Genomic DNA, 17,979 nt, shown 5'->3' on the forward strand with positions numbered 1-17,979 from the left:
CAAAAACAACGACTTTATTTCAACTATTCACTTCCTTCTCTATAGGCCTCTAGTCAGTTACCGTAGTGCAGTGTTTCCCAACCCTGTTCCTGGCGGCACACCAACACTGCGTGTTTTCTTTGTCTCCCTAATCAAACACACCCGATTCAACCCATCAGCTCATTAACCCACCTGATGGGTTGAATCAGGTGTGTTTGATAAGGGAGACAAAGAATACACGCAGTGTTGGTGTGCCGCCAGGAACAGGGTTGGGAAACACTGCCGTAGTGTGATTGCGTAGAGCTACGTCACACGTAGGCTCACTATTGGCCAACGCTGGTCATGTGTGTGATGCGTGTGACGTACAACAACAGATCATACGCTGTTAAACTAGTAACCTGACTCGAGACAGAGAGAGAAGTAAATGAATAGTTGAAATAAAGTCATTATTTTTGTTCTCACAAAATTTTTTCTTGTCGTTTGATAAAGTTAAGATTGAGCCACTGTAGTCACTCGGACTATTTTAACGATGTCTTTAATAACTTTTCGAGGCCGGCAAGTTTCAATTCCTCAAGAAGCCTATGGACTAGTATGGAGGAGTGATCCAGCTCTCAGATTTCATCAAAAATATCTTAATTTTTGTTCCGAAGATGAATGAAGATCTTACAGGGTTGGAACAACATGAGGGTGAGTCAATACTGACAGAATTTCCATTGTTGGGTGAACTAACCCTTTAAAAGGAATAGTTCAGTTCAGCCAAAAATGAAAATTGTCATTATTCACTCAACCTCATGTCGTTACAAACTTCTATGACTTTAGATTTTTTCTTTCTATCTGTAGGACACAAAAGAAAATATTTCAAAGAATGTACGTGGTTTCTTTTTGTACATAAAATGAAAGCCAAGGGGGTTCTCCAGTGTTGTTTTGAACCCTGTTGACTTTCATTGTACGGTTTTAGAAATAATATCTTTATTTTGTGCTCTACAGAAGGATGAAAGTCGTACAGGATTGGAATGACATAAGGGTCAGTAAATAACAAACATTTGACATTTGTAATGGAAACTCCATTTCATCTGTGTCATTTTACCCAAGGAGTGTCAGTGGGAGAGGACGGAGTGAGACAGCTTGAGAATAGAGAGAGGGAGACAGGGGACGTGGAATGGCACAGATGGAGTGTGTATGACATGTGACTAATCTGGTGAATGCCTATGGTGCAGCACCCACTGAGTAAACTCAAACGGACTCATAAACAAACACCTATCGATGTGTCCGAGTGTATCCTTGACATTACTAGATACACTCCACCTCAACTGGTGGATGTCTTCATGCATTCTGCGGCCTATTTTGTCTTACAGCATGTAAAAGATGATTTGAAGTCACAAGTCTCAATCAACTGATAGAAGTTTCAAAGAGTTTTGCTGGTTGTCCTACAAAGAAAAAGTGTTTCCTGCAATGACCTCCCTTGGTTCTTGTGATGCCACTTTGTGTGGTATGGGACCAAACATTCAATCTCTTTCATGCATTATATTCCATCCGTCCTGAATGTTTAGGGCCCTGTTGCAAAACTTAAGACGCTTAAGACGCTTAGGATTGTAAAGATATTGTAACTAAGGGTTTTCCTAAAGGGATAGTTCACTGAAAATGAAAATTCTGTCATCATTTTCTCACCTTCATGTCGTTACAAACCTGTTTGACTTTCCTCTGTGGAACAAAAAAGATATTTTCAAGAATGTGTTCAGCTGTTTTGCCCAAATTTCGATTTCAAGGGTCACATGACGTGCAAGAACCAATGAGGTTTGACGTTTGAGGTTTGTCTCGCGGGATTCGAACTGCCATTTCCGGCATGAGAGGCCATGCTAAGAAGGATGCTAAAGCCGCTAGTGCACCTCTTGAGATTAGGGGAGTGAGGTTTACACGCACAACTCTATTAGCTGGCCTCCATTACATGTATGTATGCATGTGTCGATCATTGATTCGCTTTTAGAGTGAATAAAGACTCACTGTATTTGAATTTAAAGTGATCATGTTGCTCTTGAAGACTTGAAATATATCTGATTAATTGTATGGTACATTTAGGTCTTATTTTGAGAGGTCCTACATTTTGGACCCCATTGACTTTCATTTTATGGACAAAAACAGCTGAAACGTTTCTTCTTTTGTGTTCCACAGTTTGTAACGACATGAGAGTTGGTCAATTTTGGGGTGAACTATTCCCTAAACAACTGGCTGCTCATTTAGTGCTAGTTTCTTCCAGTCATTTGAAAACCAAGCACATTGAAGTTGAAAGGTAGTCAAACTTTTCCTTTCTCGACATTCTAGTTCAGCGGAATTGAGAAAACCTACAAAGCCGGTAATCCACGGAGCAGCTTGCGATTTCCCAAAATCCAGTGTCCAAACAGTGCATGCAGTCTTCTGTGTTCTTTAGGCTCTGTTAAGACAACTCTATTTGGGTGGTATAACCACCAGAGGTTGTCCCCTCCTAGGCCTCCACATCAGCACCTGGGCATCGTTGGCATTGGGCCGGCCCAGCGCGTTGGGTGGGATAGGCTCATTGTTACTGAGAATGTGCGGCTGTTCCTGGTGCGGTCGTCCCATCAGTTTGGCACGAGAACCGAGCGGCATGGAAGGATCCACCTCAATGTCTACCCGCATTCGCCAGCGTACTGTCTGAAGAACAATACGCTCTTTGGTGTCTGCGTTTAGCGCCACCAGCCAGGTGATGAAGCTCTGGTCTCGGGTGATGTGTGTGAGCATGGGCGTGTTGCTGTTGCTGATTGGCACCGCCCAAGTCACACTGGGGTAGAAGTTGTCATTCATGCTCACCGTTAGCCGGGACGGCTTGGACGTGGGGCCTGAGAGGGTCACTGTTTCGGTAGTGTTACCGTACCAGGGATAACTGACGCCGTCAGAATCGCTTATGGCCTTTACCCGTCCTTCCCGAAGCTCGGGTAATTCCCAGCTGGACCTGCGGCAGGAAAAGAAGATGAGTGGTCAGAAAGGACAAAAGAGCGGCAGTTCTTTAATACATCAAACGGGTGAAGAGTGCAAGTAAATAGAAATGGTGAGGGTTGGTGAGAGGACCTGCTCAGTACAAAGTGCCTCATGATACAAATATGGAAAAACAGTGATTAAAAGACAGGACTGTGGATGAAATATTCATGAATGTGTTTTAGACAATCCACTTATTTTAATTATCTGTTCTCATCTTCTAATCTACTCTGATGGTCTCCTATTGTCGCCCTGGATTTTAGGGTTACGTTTAGGGCTGGGCTTGGGGCTTAAAAACTGTAACTTCTCTCAGATTTTATGGGTTGTTAATGGACATGGCTAGATACAATATTGTTAGGACCAACAAACTATCCATGGACACATCCTACTTGGCAAAATCATGTCTAATACGAGTTGAAGAATTGAAAGTGGAAGTTGTGAGTGGAATGACAGGAAGAAAAACTTCCTCAATTGCAATTCAAAGAAATCCACTTTTTTTTTTGGAAATAGGCTCATTTTACCACTCCCCCAGAGTTAAACAGTTGAGTTTTACCGTTTTCAAATCCATTCAGCGAATTTTCTGATATTTAGAAGAATATCAGTAACCAGACAGTTTCTGGTCTCATTGACTTCCATAGTATATATTTTTGTCCTACTATGGAAGTCAATGAGACCAGAAACTGTCTGGTTACTGATATTCTTCTAAATATCAAAAAATCGGCTGAATAGATTAGAAAACGGTAAAACCCAACTCTTTAACTCCGGGGGAGTGGTAAAATGAGCCTATTTCCAAAAAAAAAAAAAGTGGAGTATCCCTTTAAAGCTTTAAAAACTTGTTTAAAACTTTGAAACAAGGCTTTCTCAAGCCAAACATTTAAAGTTTATCGTTCAGTGTAAAAATACTGTGGAAAATTATTTGAATTGCTGTTCGTTTTACTTCTTCCCATTCAAATTGCAATCCTGTTTGCTGTTTCAATTCAAATTCAGGAATTTAATTGGAGTTTTGAAAGCATTCTCAGTTCAATTCTAAATGGTACACAACACTACAATAAATATTTCACACCAAGAAATGATTCTATAAAGTTTTAGATGTCAAATTGCACAACATGATACTCACTTATTTGTCGACCACTGATGACCACAAACTCAACAGAACGACCAATAAAACATACTGACACTTGAGCAGCTTGTCGTTGTTGTGTTGTTTGGATTATTGATTACTCACATGCCAATATCTCCATATGTATTGAAGAACTCCATTTGGGTGCACGCCTGAATCCAGCCCACCGTCCACGTTTCGTTTCTAGGAACCGGGGGCATCACGATCCCAGCCGATGCTCTGAAGTATGGGGTTTTGTATCGCAGGACAATGGGCGAATTCTCCTCAATGATGGTCGGGCATTGGTCAATGGAGGCTGAGACCTCATAGACCACTATGTTCTCCCGTCGGATGCGGGGCTTGCAGGCGATGCTTTGAATGCAACCCATGGTCCTGCTTATTAGGGGTGTCAATGTGGCCAATGACGAAAAAAGGAGGATATGTTTGAGCAATATATTCATTGGCACTTTTTGCAACCCTCGAAACGCTGACAGATCCTCGTCTTCATTTCCAACACAATGTATCCTCGATAAATCCTCTGGGTGGAAGCAATAAAATGCATGTCTGCTATGAAAAAGACATGTTTTGTTTCATTCCAGAGTCCCCGTGTGTTGTTCTAGCACATCTTTGAGACCGATGGAGATGTGTAACGGGAACACAGCGGTGTTGTGGAACTACGGGTGTGTGGATGATCCGTGTCGCCTGTTTCTGAGGCGCTGGAGTGCCGCACTGCCCTTGATGCTCGTCCCCAGCAGATGTGATCCGGCCTCCACCGAATCGGACACCCGGTGTGCGCCTGTTTCTCGTCCTCCTTCCAATTCGCGCGTCCGGCCGTATCTCTGAGCCCTTTGGTCCTGGTTTTTCTGCTAGGCGCGGGCATGTCAGTGCTGAAGAGGGAGCCGGTGCTGCATAGAGAGTGTGTGTTTGTTATTTTTCCTCCAGGTGAACGACCTACCCAACATTTCGTTGATGCGGATCCGTTTGAAAAGGGAGAAGCGACACACAGACGGATCCAACCAAGGCGGGATGCAGTGCGTCTGATTTAGGCTAGGATGCAAACTTGGGTCACCTTTACAAATGCAGTGCCTGTCATGGGCATCACTGGACTAATTTTGTTTTTTTCCTTTGTGTGTTTCCATCCCTTACATCCATAGCGAAGACACCCTGTGCAAATCTTTGGAGAACACAAAGATAATGGTAATAATAGTAATGGTAAAAAACACAGCGAATGCAATCGCCCAGCAACATTATATATCGCAGGGATTTTTAAATATATTCCTCCAATGGAAAACAGCAGAGCATCTTATAACGCAGACATGTGCTTATATGGTCGCTGTTCAGTTGCAGTGAGGTGCTGATCAGTGTTGCCAGGTTGCGCAAGTAAAACACGCAAAAACCCACGTTTACATAAAACGTAGAATAAGCTTGGCTAAATTGCAAATTATTGTTTTGTAATAAAATGAGTTGAACAAATAATAATTGGCTCTCTTTTTTGGCTTGTTATGCGCCTTAAAGTCCCCATGAAATCAAAATTGAATTTTTTTGGGCTTTTAGTGTGAATATGCTAGCCTTATAAGTTATTAGCTAGTGTGCTCCAAAACAATGATAAAATTGAATTGAAATTTAGATCAAAATCATTGATGATCCATATCCACCAATTTTTTATTTTATTTATTTTTTTTATTGCAAGTTTATTACAAACTCTCGTGGGGACAACATCAAAAAACAGGCCAGGCATCAACAATATGCAGATTGACAATGAAAAAATAAATAAATAAAATAAATCAAAAATAATACATAAAAAAAGGCATAGTTTTCAAATAAATAATGTGTTTTACAGGATCAAAAACTTTTCAGCAGCATAACATACATCTTCTACAGTTTGTTTAGATTTCTTTACAGGGTTCAAGGAGGATAAAAACATAGAAAATTCATTTTTAAAACAGTTTACATTTGGCAATTGTTTTTTCCATTTATTTTTGTGGACGTGGTATTTACCCATAATGATGATAAGATTAATCAAAATTGAAAGGTCCCTTGTTATTTTGGAATTATAAATTAGAATATCTTCGATGGTAAATTGTTCAAGTTCACTAATTTTATTTTTCAACCAGCTGTGGACATCTTGCCAGAACTTCCTGCTAACTGAGCAAAGGAAGAATAAATGTTCTGTTTGATATCCACCAATATGGATCAATGAATTTGTGGACATCACTTCAGCTTCTCATCAGACTTTCTATCCAATCAAATGCTCTCTACAATCTCTATAGTCCCGCCCCCTACATTATAAATAGAAGTTGCGGCTAAAATCAGTCACTTGTTTATTTACACATTTTGGCACATAGGGCTCTATATAGACGAATCCGGCGAAACTACCGGAAGTAAGCGGGGCGCCATTACTGAGCTGTTGCTGGGTAGCGTTGCGCCATTGCCTTCTATTGTTTTAGTTGCAACTTGCGTCCACTGGAATAAACAGCTCGCGATTTACGACTGTCACTAACGTTACAACGTTAGCCCTTGTATAATGTCGAGTGGGTAAACAGTTTCCGTTATAAATTGTTTCAATGGTGGCAGTAAAATTTCAATTTTGAAGAGAAAACATTGTGAATACCCCGGGTCGACTGCCCCTGTCTGGAGCCGTACGGTTTACAAAGATTTCCTGGGCGAGTACAAGACGCGGACATTCGCGTATAATAACAATTATTTAATGACATAAATAAAAAAATATAATAAATGTGTGATATAGTGATCAGCAAAATCTCCTCTCTTGTTATTTTTTCTATTCAATTTACATGCTATGGTCATTAAATGGCTTTCCTGAGCTAAATGTAACGTTATGTGACATAATTGTTCTCCTGCTGTTATATTGACCTCTTTCCATGGTTTAAAAACAGTAGTTGGTCGATATTATGTATACTTTCTAGCTGTAACGTTACCTTACCCATGCCCGTTGCAATGTAAAAATGAGATAAATAATGGACACAAATGAAAAACATGAAATTGTTTATTTGATTTCATTTATTTATTTATTGTTGCCAAATGGACAGATCTTTTTTTAGTTTCCTCGGTAGCAAACGTTAGCCTAGCTTGCTTGCCAAGCTATTTTCATAAATAATCTGTAAGATCGTTTGTACCTTCATCTGTGACTGGAGGCCAATGTCTAACATCATCAACCCAACAAGTCTGCCTGGCTGTAGCTGTCATCAAGGGTGCGTTATCACCTTATCTCCGAGGTTTGTTTACATACCGGTGCATATGTCTATGCCGGTGTAACAGCTCAGTAATGGCGTCGCCACAAGATGGCAGCCTACACAAGAACGCTCGTCGGATTCGTCTATAGGGGATAGGGAACGATTCAGGTATACATTGGGATTGGGGCGAATGAAGTCTCACATTAGTGTCAGAAACCGTTGCAGGCCGCACACAGTCTGCTCCGGTCCAGAGACACGAGTCACCACAGACCTGAAAACGTATTGGACCCATTTGAATTCTACAGAGGAGGATGCTACATTTTAAAGCGATATGGAGGAGTAGGAGAAACAGATTAAGATGCAACTGCATCTTTGCTGAGCTGTGAGAAACACAATTGGTACATTTTTAAAAAGGGGAAGAGCTGTTTGATCAGCCCCTTCCTGTTTCAGTGGAAATTACATCAACACATTAAATAATGCTGTGCGTTTTCATCAAAAGGCACTTCAGTGGGCCTTTAACACAGGCTAAACAATACTAAAGTTTTTTTTTCTTCTTTTTGTTATATAGCCAACAATCAAGTTTAACTGGTTAAACGATGTAAAAAGTCAAATAAAAAGTTGCCAGAGTAGGCTACTATACGTGTGTGCCATTAAAAAAAAGTATAGGCCTATTTAATAACATTACATTCTGCAGTTTCTAGGAAAGTCGAAAACATTGAATGACCAAGTGTAGTTCACTATTGAGGATAAACCATCAGCAAACCTAAAGTACGGAAATATATTCTGGAAAAAAAGGCCAAACCCACGGAATTGTTAGTATATTTACATAAGCAAATGTAAAAGAATAAAAACAAACACGGTGCCGTTCATGCTACGACAAGCAGACGTGGCAACCCGGATGCTGATGCTGGTGGTGCGCGAACCCCGGTCGAAGGAGGGGTGCGCGTTCTGGAGAGCTATCAGAGCAATGGGCGTCGCTAAAGTGACGTATGCGACACGTCTGCTCTCTGATTGGTCGGACACGTGTACGGCGGAAGTGGAATCTGCCCGGCGCACTTCCTTGACACGCATCAACCGGTCATTCAACCAGCTCTGTACCCGACTCCCAGGGGTCGATGGTCATTCATTGAGTGCAACTATCGCTTATCAGGACGGTTTATGATTGTGGGCTTGCTGCACAGGCTATCGGGGAAGCTTCCAAGCGTTGTGCACAGGATTAGTGTGATGATGAAGCCGCAGGTTGTGTTTGTTTTGGGCGGGCCTGGCGCGGGGAAAGGGACACAATGCGCGAGAATTGTGGAGGTAAGATAGATAACGCATTACGGCTATTATCATATATTAGCTGAGAATAATTATTCAAGGCCACGATATAAGGCAAGGAATTAATTCAAGGATTAAATTAGGCAACCAGGCTTTATGGGGCTTGTAGTGTGTTGATGTGTTCAGGTTTGCTGCACCTTACGTTACATGGATTGTTCATTTCCGCATGACATTTCATTAGGAAAATGCTGATTTTCATGCTATTTGGTCCCATTTACAGTCCTACTTGAGTCCATCTGACATGATAGCAGAATTGCTTTGATGGAACGATAATTCTTTCTCTCTGTGTACTTGACCTTCATTAAAGTTCAAAGTGTGACAAACCAATCATAGCAGTTTTTTCCAGTGTTTGTGCCTATTAAAAAAAATATGTTAATGTAAAATATATAAACACACGTCTAGCAAGATAAAAAAAAAAAGTTTTGTGCTTTTGTTTTAGCCTCCTCTGGCAACCTTTTTGATTTTACTACTTGGATAATTTAACCAGTTACACTTTGAAAACAGTTTCATATATGTCTAGTGTAGTTGATGTATGATAAGTCCATGCACGGTTATGTTCAATATATATATAAATAGGAAATAAATGTACCATATTTTAGTTAGACAATTTTTTTTATTTAATATTTTGTATTGATTTAGGGGATTTTATGGTAGCCTACTAAATTATATTCATGGCGTAGTCATAATTCATTTATTCACTTTTTGAGCATAGCCCTGAAAATTTAATTTCCAACTTCAACTTGTAAATCTTAAATGCTTTTATCTCTTTTCAAAGATTATTGCTGAAGTGAAAAAAGTTTAAGAAATGTAATTTTTTTTAAGTTATCTAATTTTATGTGTATTGTTTTGATTTTTTTTTATGAAATGCATATTTTTTAACACATTTTTTTACTCTAAAACTGCACCATAAAAAAATCTAACCCATAAATATTTTTTTAAAGATATCTATTGCTATTAAAAACCCTCTCTGTGAGCCATATGGCATCTAAACCAGGTTCTTAAATGAGTCTTTTGTACGCTTACGATGTCTACACATACAGCAGCCAAACATTTGGACACACGTTGTGTCACATGATTGAGGTTTTTTTGGAATATCAGGACTGCTTTTGCTACAAAGCCTGTCTGTTCACTTACCAAGCCCACGTTTTCTCTCTCCATTCATATAAATGACAAGCTGTCATTATCCATGATAAAAAAGCTTATAATCTTCTAGGGTGTGCATTAACCACAATGTTCTGCATTGAAGTTCCTAACGTGTGATGTTTTTGTGTAACCCGCTGCGCTCAGAACTACAGCTACACTCACCTGTCTGCCGGAGACCTCCTGAGAGAGGAGCGCAGCCGCACGGGCTCAGAGTTCGGTCAGCTCATTGACAGCTACATCAAAGAGGGCAAGATCGTCCCCGTTGAAATCACCATCAACTTGCTGAAAAAGGTGGTGACTTGTTACACTTGTCTGTCCTGTCTTACAAGCCTAGTATGCAGTCCAGTCCGGATGACTGTAGAAGGGTTGCTTGCTGGAACATTAGCAGTTGACATTTTCAAGCAGTTAGAAATATAACTGAGAGTGAACTTGATAACAAATGTGTGCAGTTTCGTTATCAGTGGAGGGGAGTTCAAAGAGCGGTTCATTATAGGTATAAATGAACACGCTTGTCTCATAAGAGGCATAAATCTTAACTCTGACGATACCATTACATCTTTATAACAAAGTTCTAATTCTGACTCGCCTTTTGTGAGTTGAGTTGCAGATTAGACTATCTTAGATTTCAGATATTTGTCTTTTTTTCAGTTTTTGGTTACACTTTATTTTAAGGTGTCCTTGTTACAGTGTAAACTATACATTAAAGTGCTGAGGAATATTAATCAATAACGTGCTTACTATAGGATTAGTGTTAGCTATAGGGTTTGGGGTTGTACTTTATTTTACAGTATGTGTACTTACAGTTTACTTACCCAAGAAAGTACTGGTAATATAAAGTAAAGGTTTAGGGGCTGGTTCAGGGTTAGTACCTAGTTATAATAACCCAGTTATTGTAATTGCTTTAATAAGTACTTAGTGTGTACATGCTGAAAAGGACTGTAAAATAGAGCGCTTCCGGGTTTGGTTTAGGCTTAGGTGCATGTGATTAAGAATTATTTACTTTTTTTATTACAGGAAGTACATGTAACAAGGACACAGAAAAAGTGAATAAATATCTGAATTTGGCAGGCAATGGAACAGACTATGAAAGCTGATGAGAAGAAGTTTCGCTTTCTTATTGACGGTTTTCCACGTAACCAAGACAACCTACAGGGGTGGACCCATGTCATGGACGGGAAGGCAGATGTCAAGTTTGTTCTTTTCTTTGACTGCGGTAATGAGGTGAGGAGTAACATATGTTTCAGGGTGTTTCTGATTTATTCGTTGTTCGACCATTACAGTTGATTTAAAATGAACGAAATGAACATTTTGAATGAACTTTGGCATGGTTATGGAAAATCTCATCTAAAATAAAATGTAACTTTATTGATTTTTTTCTTATGAATGTCATCTAAGCATGGAATATCATTTCAGCTGGTTGTGTATTTCAGGTGTGCATTGATAGATGTTTAGAGCGGGGGAAGAGCAGCGGACGGTCTGATGATAACAGAGAAAGTCTAGAGAAGAGGTACTTCCTCTCTATAATAATAACACTAATAAATATCAAATATACTGTATTGACAAAATATAGCTGCAAGCAGCCATTACGGGGCCAAGCTCAAAAGAAGACCACGACAAGACATGCCAACATGGCTGGGAGTTTCTGACCAACTGCAGCAAGGAGCAATTAAAGATACATTTAGGCAAAATGGCTTAAAAATGATATACAGTAACTTATAAAATGATTTGATGGTTTATCACTTTCGACCATTAGGAGGCAAAAATAACCATTTTTCATATTGTATCGTTTCATATCGTACTAATATCATTAGTGGTAGGTAATTGATAGTTGATAGTAGGTAATGGGTAGTAAAATTCAATCAAAGTCACGTGTCAGTCATTTTTTTTTTACATATAAACGTCTATAACTCCGAATTAAATTGATATATTTTCACCAAATTTGGCACACACATGCTTCGGCTCAGTCTGAGGACACATGGAAAAAATTGTGGGATTTTTGCCTCTTGGTGGTGCTATAATGAAACAAAATGCGAAATTCCCATTGACTTCAACACAGTTTTGTGATGTATAATGGTATACTTAACAAATTCATTGCTGTAACATTATGAAACTATGAATTTGCCACCAACACCATCCCCTGAAGGTAATCAAAAGATTTCGAGTTAAGGCGGGCATACACTGTGCGATGTCTGTGCGGTTTCAGCAAGGTACCTACTCACACTCAACGAGTAAATCGCATGCGATGCATAGCCAAAGTTCAGGATTTATGTGCTCACACTGTACGGTCCGATCGTCGAGCTGCGACTTCACTGCTCATACTATACGTAATATCTGCGATAACCCCCTGATTTGCGCCTATTTACGTGTATGTATCCAGAGATATTGTCAAAACAAGCATCTGCTATCAGTATCAAGATGATTTAGTATTTTCAATTTATGCATTCAGTTATTATTGTATTATCATTATTAGGATAGGCCTATAGGCTAATTTTATTATTAAATTGATCCGCTACTATAATTAATTTGCCACGCAATATTTTCACAGCACATAACCAACGTGCTGTGAGGATAATAAAATATGTATAATCCTCATTAAAAATTGTCTAAAACATTTAGGTCGATTACAATGAATTATAGGCATATAAAACAACTATTAGCAGTCTATAATATGTCCAAACATTGCCATAATTAATCATCAATGAAAATTAAAAACAGCTTTATTTCAAAAACATTGTTTAACAAATTAATAAAAGAGGTGTTACCTCGCAGGTGGCTTGGAAGACGGGTAATATTATCCATTTTGCAACACGAACTGGAGGTAAGCAACAGTAATTTGTAGCTAGTTTGAACTACAGAACTTAACGATCTCCCTCTTTTCGTTTTTAAAAACAGAGGTTTAACCATTTCATCTGCAGCAAAAATAAAATTGAATAATTTTTGCTGCAGATGAAATGGTTAAACCTCTGTTTTCGCGCAGGTGCAGTGAGGGGAAAAACACTGAGTTTAGGGCAATCGGTTCGTTGCTTTGCTTCTACTGTGCGATAGTCACGAGGAGCGACCAAAATTTCTGACATGCCAGAAATTCATCCGACCATCCGATTGTCGATCGTGAGAGGTTAATCGCCTCTCGTTTCTCCCGGTACATTGCACGACAAACGACGCACGACAAAGCTTAAAATCGGTCCGACACAAAAAAGAGTCGCACGAGTCAGAATTCGGCTCAAAATCGGATGAAAATCGCACAGTGTATGCCTGCCTTTAGCGCCACCTGTTGGTCAAAAGTTATATTAAATTTCCATAAAGGCTAATAACTTTTGAATTAATATGCCTATTGTAATGTCACTGGTCTCTTAGGCCGTTTGTCCGATTTTCAACAAAATTCAAATCGTATCATCCCCAGACCGTGCTGAATAGAAGTTATGGATTTTGCGTCGATAGACGAAACCGTTTCCTTATACTGCAGCAGGCCAAAGGGACTATTCAGGCTTTATGTCTGCAATGCCTCGACATAATGACACAAAACTTTGTATGTCATTGTCACCTCACTCTGACCACACCAAATTAATTTCGTAACTGCGCCAGCTACTGGTCGAAAGTGATAATCCTTTAAATCATACTTTTAGTTAATGCATATGATTTTTCTGCCATTTTTACCAAAATTCTCTTAAAATGTCTTTAATTGCTCCTTGCTGCAGTTGGTCTGCCACTCCCACCCATGATGGCATCTGTTGCCGCTTCTTGCGCTTGGCCCCGGTAATGGCTGCTTGCAGCTATATTCAGCATTGTGTTTGTAAAATGTGTCTCTCACCATAGTTGGCATTATATGGGAATGGAAGGACTAGTGTTTCCCTGTTTACAGCGACTTTGGGTTACGCTTTTCATTTGCTTGAACTTTTCCTAAAAATTATCGTACAATTGTCAGGATCCAGACGTACCTCCAGTCCACACGGCCCATTATAGAGCAGTACGAGAAGCAAGGGAAGGTGCGCACGATTGATGCCTCCCGGTCAGTGGATGAGGTATGACTGATCTTTTTCTCTTTTCTTTGAGCCTTCTCTTCGTTTTTTTTTAATTTTATTTGTTTAGGGGGAGTTTTGCGATAAAGGTAAACCAAATGCAAGTTATTTTTTATTAAAGTGCCCTCTATTATGATTTTTTCAAAAATTCCCTTCATGCAGTGTGTGATATAGCTCTTTGTGAAAGTAAATGAACCGCCTTAACGAGTCGTTTTTAATTCGAATCTCACTGCGTGACACTTCTACGTCAATAGATAAGACATTTGCATAATGCTCGCTTATGTTATACATTGTCCGCCCGCAAACAATCTGTAAGCATTATTGATGTAAATATTTTCTGGCGGGTGTTTTAAAATAAGTAGTTTTGTGTTTTTATATTGTATCCACAAGTTTCCTACGCCCCGTGAGGCCTTGCGTCAAAAGTGGGCGCGACTTCCGGTTGGAAGTAAACAAAGCGCAACTTGACATGCTTGACACTCGTTCATTCAACAGTTGACAGTCATTCAAGTTATAGCGATCCAAGCTAGATAACGATGTGGGAACACAATCTCAACGAAATTCAAAAGGGTGAAATAACAGTACCTTTACCCTCCGCAGTAGTTGATTGGGAGTATTATAATAACATTATTAATAATCAATACTCATCAAGGCATGGTGACAGACAGTTGTGCGAGCTGGCAAACATTTAAAATAAAAAATACACACTTAGTCATTGTGCTTTGGTCGGAGTTTATTCAAAATTATAAATGAATGTGCTGCTTGAATAACTTACATTAACTGGCACATTTGGTATTCTGTCAACACAGGCTTTGATCCTGAGTTTAGGTTTAACATCAGTAAGCGAACAGCCAATCACATGCTGATAGAGTTTATAGAATATTAAGAATTTAAACAAATGTACACAGGAAGATTCGTCGTCTTTTGGGAGGTGATGGAAACTACAGTCGTTGGCAGGAACAGAGACGGGCTCTGCAGGATCACTCTGATTTTGTTTTCAGCTTATGTTCAAAACAATCCCGTTAAGCCACTAAATTAGTTTAGTCCGGTTATACATACAACCGCGAACAGCACATGTTGTCCCTGAGCTCCGTAACGACATCTCTCATAAAGATTTGCGTCTTTAAATAGTAAAATAATTCTCCGAAAAACTGCTAGCCTCTTCGCTAACTAACAAACAAAATACCATTGGAATGCTACTTCCGCCGCGTCACCGGAAGTTTCACCCACTTTATTTTTTACAGGAGCGCCCCTCGGAAATACCTGTCTTACGGAAATACTGAAATTATTACTCTCTTACTGAAATCTGGTCATTACTAATGAGTGTTGTGTCCAACGTGTGCTTTAAGCAGTAGACCAATCACAGACTGGGTCATCTGGCCAATCAGAGCAGAGTAGACTCGCAGAAAGGAGCGATTTAGAAAGTCATTGATTTGAGAATGATTGAAAAACCTGATGTGCAATGTATATTATGAGAAAAGTCTGTTGTGATTGGTCTTCCGCCTACAGTGCTTTCGGAAAACAAAACACCTATTACCATCTCTGAATGGCTCCAGACGCTTCCTCAGCACTGGTGATTCGAAGAGTAACGATGGAATCAGTTTTTCCGTATCAATTCCAAATCGAGTCCTTTTGACGTAAATGCAAAGTGGTTTCGTATTGCCTGAAACCAGCGTCTTCTCAACATGACGACACAACCCAAACTCTACCAGACCTCAAAGTAGACGCTCTTTGCGGGCAGCCAATGAAGACCATAGGTTATCATTATGCAAATTTGTTACATTGTTACGTAGGGAACAGGAAATGAGTCTGGAATTGCCGACGACTCGTTTCAGCAGTTCAGAATCGGTTCTTAACTTTATTTGTCTTCCGCTTTGATTTTTAATACTTTACAAACCTTTTACATTCACAAAAAGCTATATTACACAGTGCATGAAAGGGACTATTTGAAAAACCATGACGGTATAATAAAAAAGTCAATAATTACAATTTGGCGCTTGGCCCCTAAATAACACTTGTTTTCACTGTGCCATAGTGCTATAGAGATAAATGTGGAAATAATACACATCCTTCCACCTTTTTGGGTTTCATTTTGCTTCCTTTTAACTCTTCTTTCAGGTGTTTGCAGATGTGAAGAACGTTCTGGATAAAGAAGGCTAAACATGTTCATAGCAAAAATCCAAATTCTTTCAAATTAAGGTGTCTGTTTATTGATGTCGGCAGTGCTATGCCTTCTCCATATTCGATATATACGTTTTTACTCATTCTACAGTAAAATAGGGTTTGTTTGCTTTTTTTAGACGTGAGAGAGTGTGCTTATATCCATGTTTGTTAGTCTGAAAGAAAAACACTTGTTTACTTGCTCAATATTGCATTGAAGAGGAACAATATTTCAGTTAAGCTTGAGCAATAACGCTCAGGGCGCTACTATAGGAACAAAACATGCACGCATCTGCTCTTAACTTGAAGATTATATGTGTGAGATGCTTAGAAATGTCTACCATTCAGTGTATAAAACACATTTAGATATAAGCCAAGAATAGGTTGGAAAATGCTTCTGCACTTAACCATTTCATTCTCCAAACAAATGTGCGATTATAAATGACCAACAGGAAGTAAGAGGATTTTAGTAGATTTCCAGACCTGTTTTTGTTATAAATGGTGACACGTTTCTCATTGTTTTGCATAGTAATCCACAGCAGGTTCTGAGGACCTATTGCTGGCTACCCAAGAATTGAGAATTCAGTTTTAGCTGTACATTTTCTTTTATCATAATGGCTGCTGTATTCCAAACACGTGCCATCTTTGCTCAGGCAGTAGATTTTAAGATGTTGGGAATGGGGGCTCATGTTTTTATTTGGTTGTTTCAGCGCCTTTGGGGTCGTTTGTGAAAAAAAAACTGAATTTGCCATATTGATGTGACGGTTCAATCTGTGTCCGTAAATAATATAAAATAGTATATGATTTATCAAGGATGACAGAACCCGCTGAAGAAAATGTTTTCTGACTCTTCCAGTCGAATGCTTCATTTGAATTTTGTAAGATTCTTACCTCGATATTTTAAAGGTCTGCACTACAGGACAAAAGCCTACCTGAGGTAAATGCTAGTTTCATGTGGCAGGCAATAGGCTATGCATCATCAATTTCTTTTGTTCACATGAAATAAATTGAAAATGTAAAAAAAGAAATAACCAGAATTCAAAAGCACAATTCTTTTCAAGAACTGTTATTTGTGTATTTTGTAATGACTGCTTCTTACAGTAACTTTTTTAGTTAAAAATGAACAGAATTCAAATGAGCACATCATCAATAATTCTTTCAAAATGTGTTTTTGTTTTACCCTTAATAACTATGGTAAGGCGTTTATAAGTGGTTATTTGTATTAGCGCTGTCGGGAATGGTTTTGCTCATCTGAACACAAGCTCTCATTCTAATCCTGAAAGTCTAATATCCTTAAATACCATATTTAAATGCTTTAAGTCATAATATTACTGCTATACCTACTGTTTGTCTGATATGAGTGCGTGCCCAGTTTCAGAACAAAAAGGTTTGAATAAGCACCACCTGCTTGTGATAGCTGTAAATGTAAGCACAACAAAAGCTCATGTTGTTTTCCAAAGTCTGTATCTTAAACCTGCATCTACTGGAACTGATTTACCCACACAAATATTAATGCTTTGATGTTAAAGCTAAAATGTCCATTAATGTGTTTATTTACAAAAATACATTTTATTTGTATCAATTTTCATAAAACTGCTATTTAAATGTATTATTTCTTTAGGTTATACAAAACAAGACTAAATAAATAAAAATAGACCCAAGTCTTCAGCACCCAATGACACTGACCCGTTTTTAAAGGAGTAGTTCACTTTTCAAAAAACTTTTGCTGATAATTTACTCACCCTCATGTCATCCAAGATGTCCATGTCTTTCTTTCTTCAGTTGAAAAGGTATTAAGGTTTTTGATGAAAACATTCCAGCATTTTTCTCCATATAATGCTTCAGTGGGAACCAAACGGTTCAATGTCCAAAAGACAGTTTCATTACAAACTGCAAACTGTTCAAAGGGCTGTAAACGATTCCAGACAATAAATTAGGGTCTTATCAAGCTAAACGATCACTCATTTAAAAAAAAAAAAAAAGTTTAAGTTTTATAAGCTCAAATAGTCGCCTTGCTCTGTTCTCTGATGGACTTTCGTGACTCCTGTTCGAACTCGTTCATCAAAATGAACGAATCTTTTTCCGA

General features: G+C 38.9%; 2 protein-coding genes across 2 annotated transcripts; one reads left to right on the plus strand and one right to left on the minus strand.

The window, feature by feature from the left end:
- Positions 1-287: 287 nt before the first annotated feature.
- Positions 288-5,449, minus strand: fam78ba (family with sequence similarity 78 member Ba). Its single transcript, XM_039675870.2, has 2 exons — positions 4,193-5,449; positions 288-2,944 (listed from the first exon to the last, which is right to left on the minus strand). The coding sequence occupies exons 1-2, from the start codon at positions 4,525-4,527 to the stop codon at positions 2,422-2,424; spliced, it is 858 nt and encodes a 285-aa protein (XP_039531804.1). The 5' UTR covers positions 4,528-5,449; the 3' UTR covers positions 288-2,421.
- A 2,847-nt stretch (positions 5,450-8,296) lies between these two features.
- Positions 8,297-16,039, plus strand: cmpk1 (cytidine/uridine monophosphate kinase 1). Its single transcript, XM_039676729.2, has 6 exons — positions 8,297-8,559; positions 9,865-10,011; positions 10,789-10,941; positions 11,151-11,227; positions 13,643-13,739; positions 15,852-16,039. Exons 1-6 carry the CDS (start codon positions 8,416-8,418, stop codon positions 15,891-15,893), a joined length of 660 nt encoding a protein of 219 aa, XP_039532663.2. The 5' UTR covers positions 8,297-8,415; the 3' UTR covers positions 15,894-16,039.
- The last annotated feature ends 1,940 nt before the right edge of the window (positions 16,040-17,979 follow it).

Source organism: Pimephales promelas, chromosome 5 (assembly GCF_988280905.1).
Source record: "Pimephales promelas chromosome 5, fPimPro1.hap1.1, whole genome shotgun sequence".
Classification (NCBI taxonomy): Eukaryota; Metazoa; Chordata; class Actinopteri; order Cypriniformes; family Leuciscidae; genus Pimephales; species Pimephales promelas.

Coding starts and splice junctions, on each gene's coding strand:
- cmpk1 (XM_039676729.2), top strand. CDS start 8,416: ATGATTGTGGGCTTGCTGCACAGGCTATCGGGGAAGCTTCCAAGCGTT. Junction 10,012..10,788: donor CCATCAACTTGCTGAAAAAG/GTGGTGACTTGT, acceptor TGAATTTGGCAG/GCAATGGAACAGACTATGAA. Junction 10,942..11,150: donor TCTTTGACTGCGGTAATGAG/GTGAGGAGTAAC, acceptor TGTGTATTTCAG/GTGTGCATTGATAGATGTTT.
- fam78ba (XM_039675870.2), bottom strand. CDS start 4,527: ATGAATATATTGCTCAAACATATCCTCCTTTTTTCGTCATTGGCCACA. Junction 2,945..4,192: donor ACATATGGAGATATTGGCAT/GTGAGTAATCAA, acceptor TTCCTGCCGCAG/GTCCAGCTGGGAATTACCCG.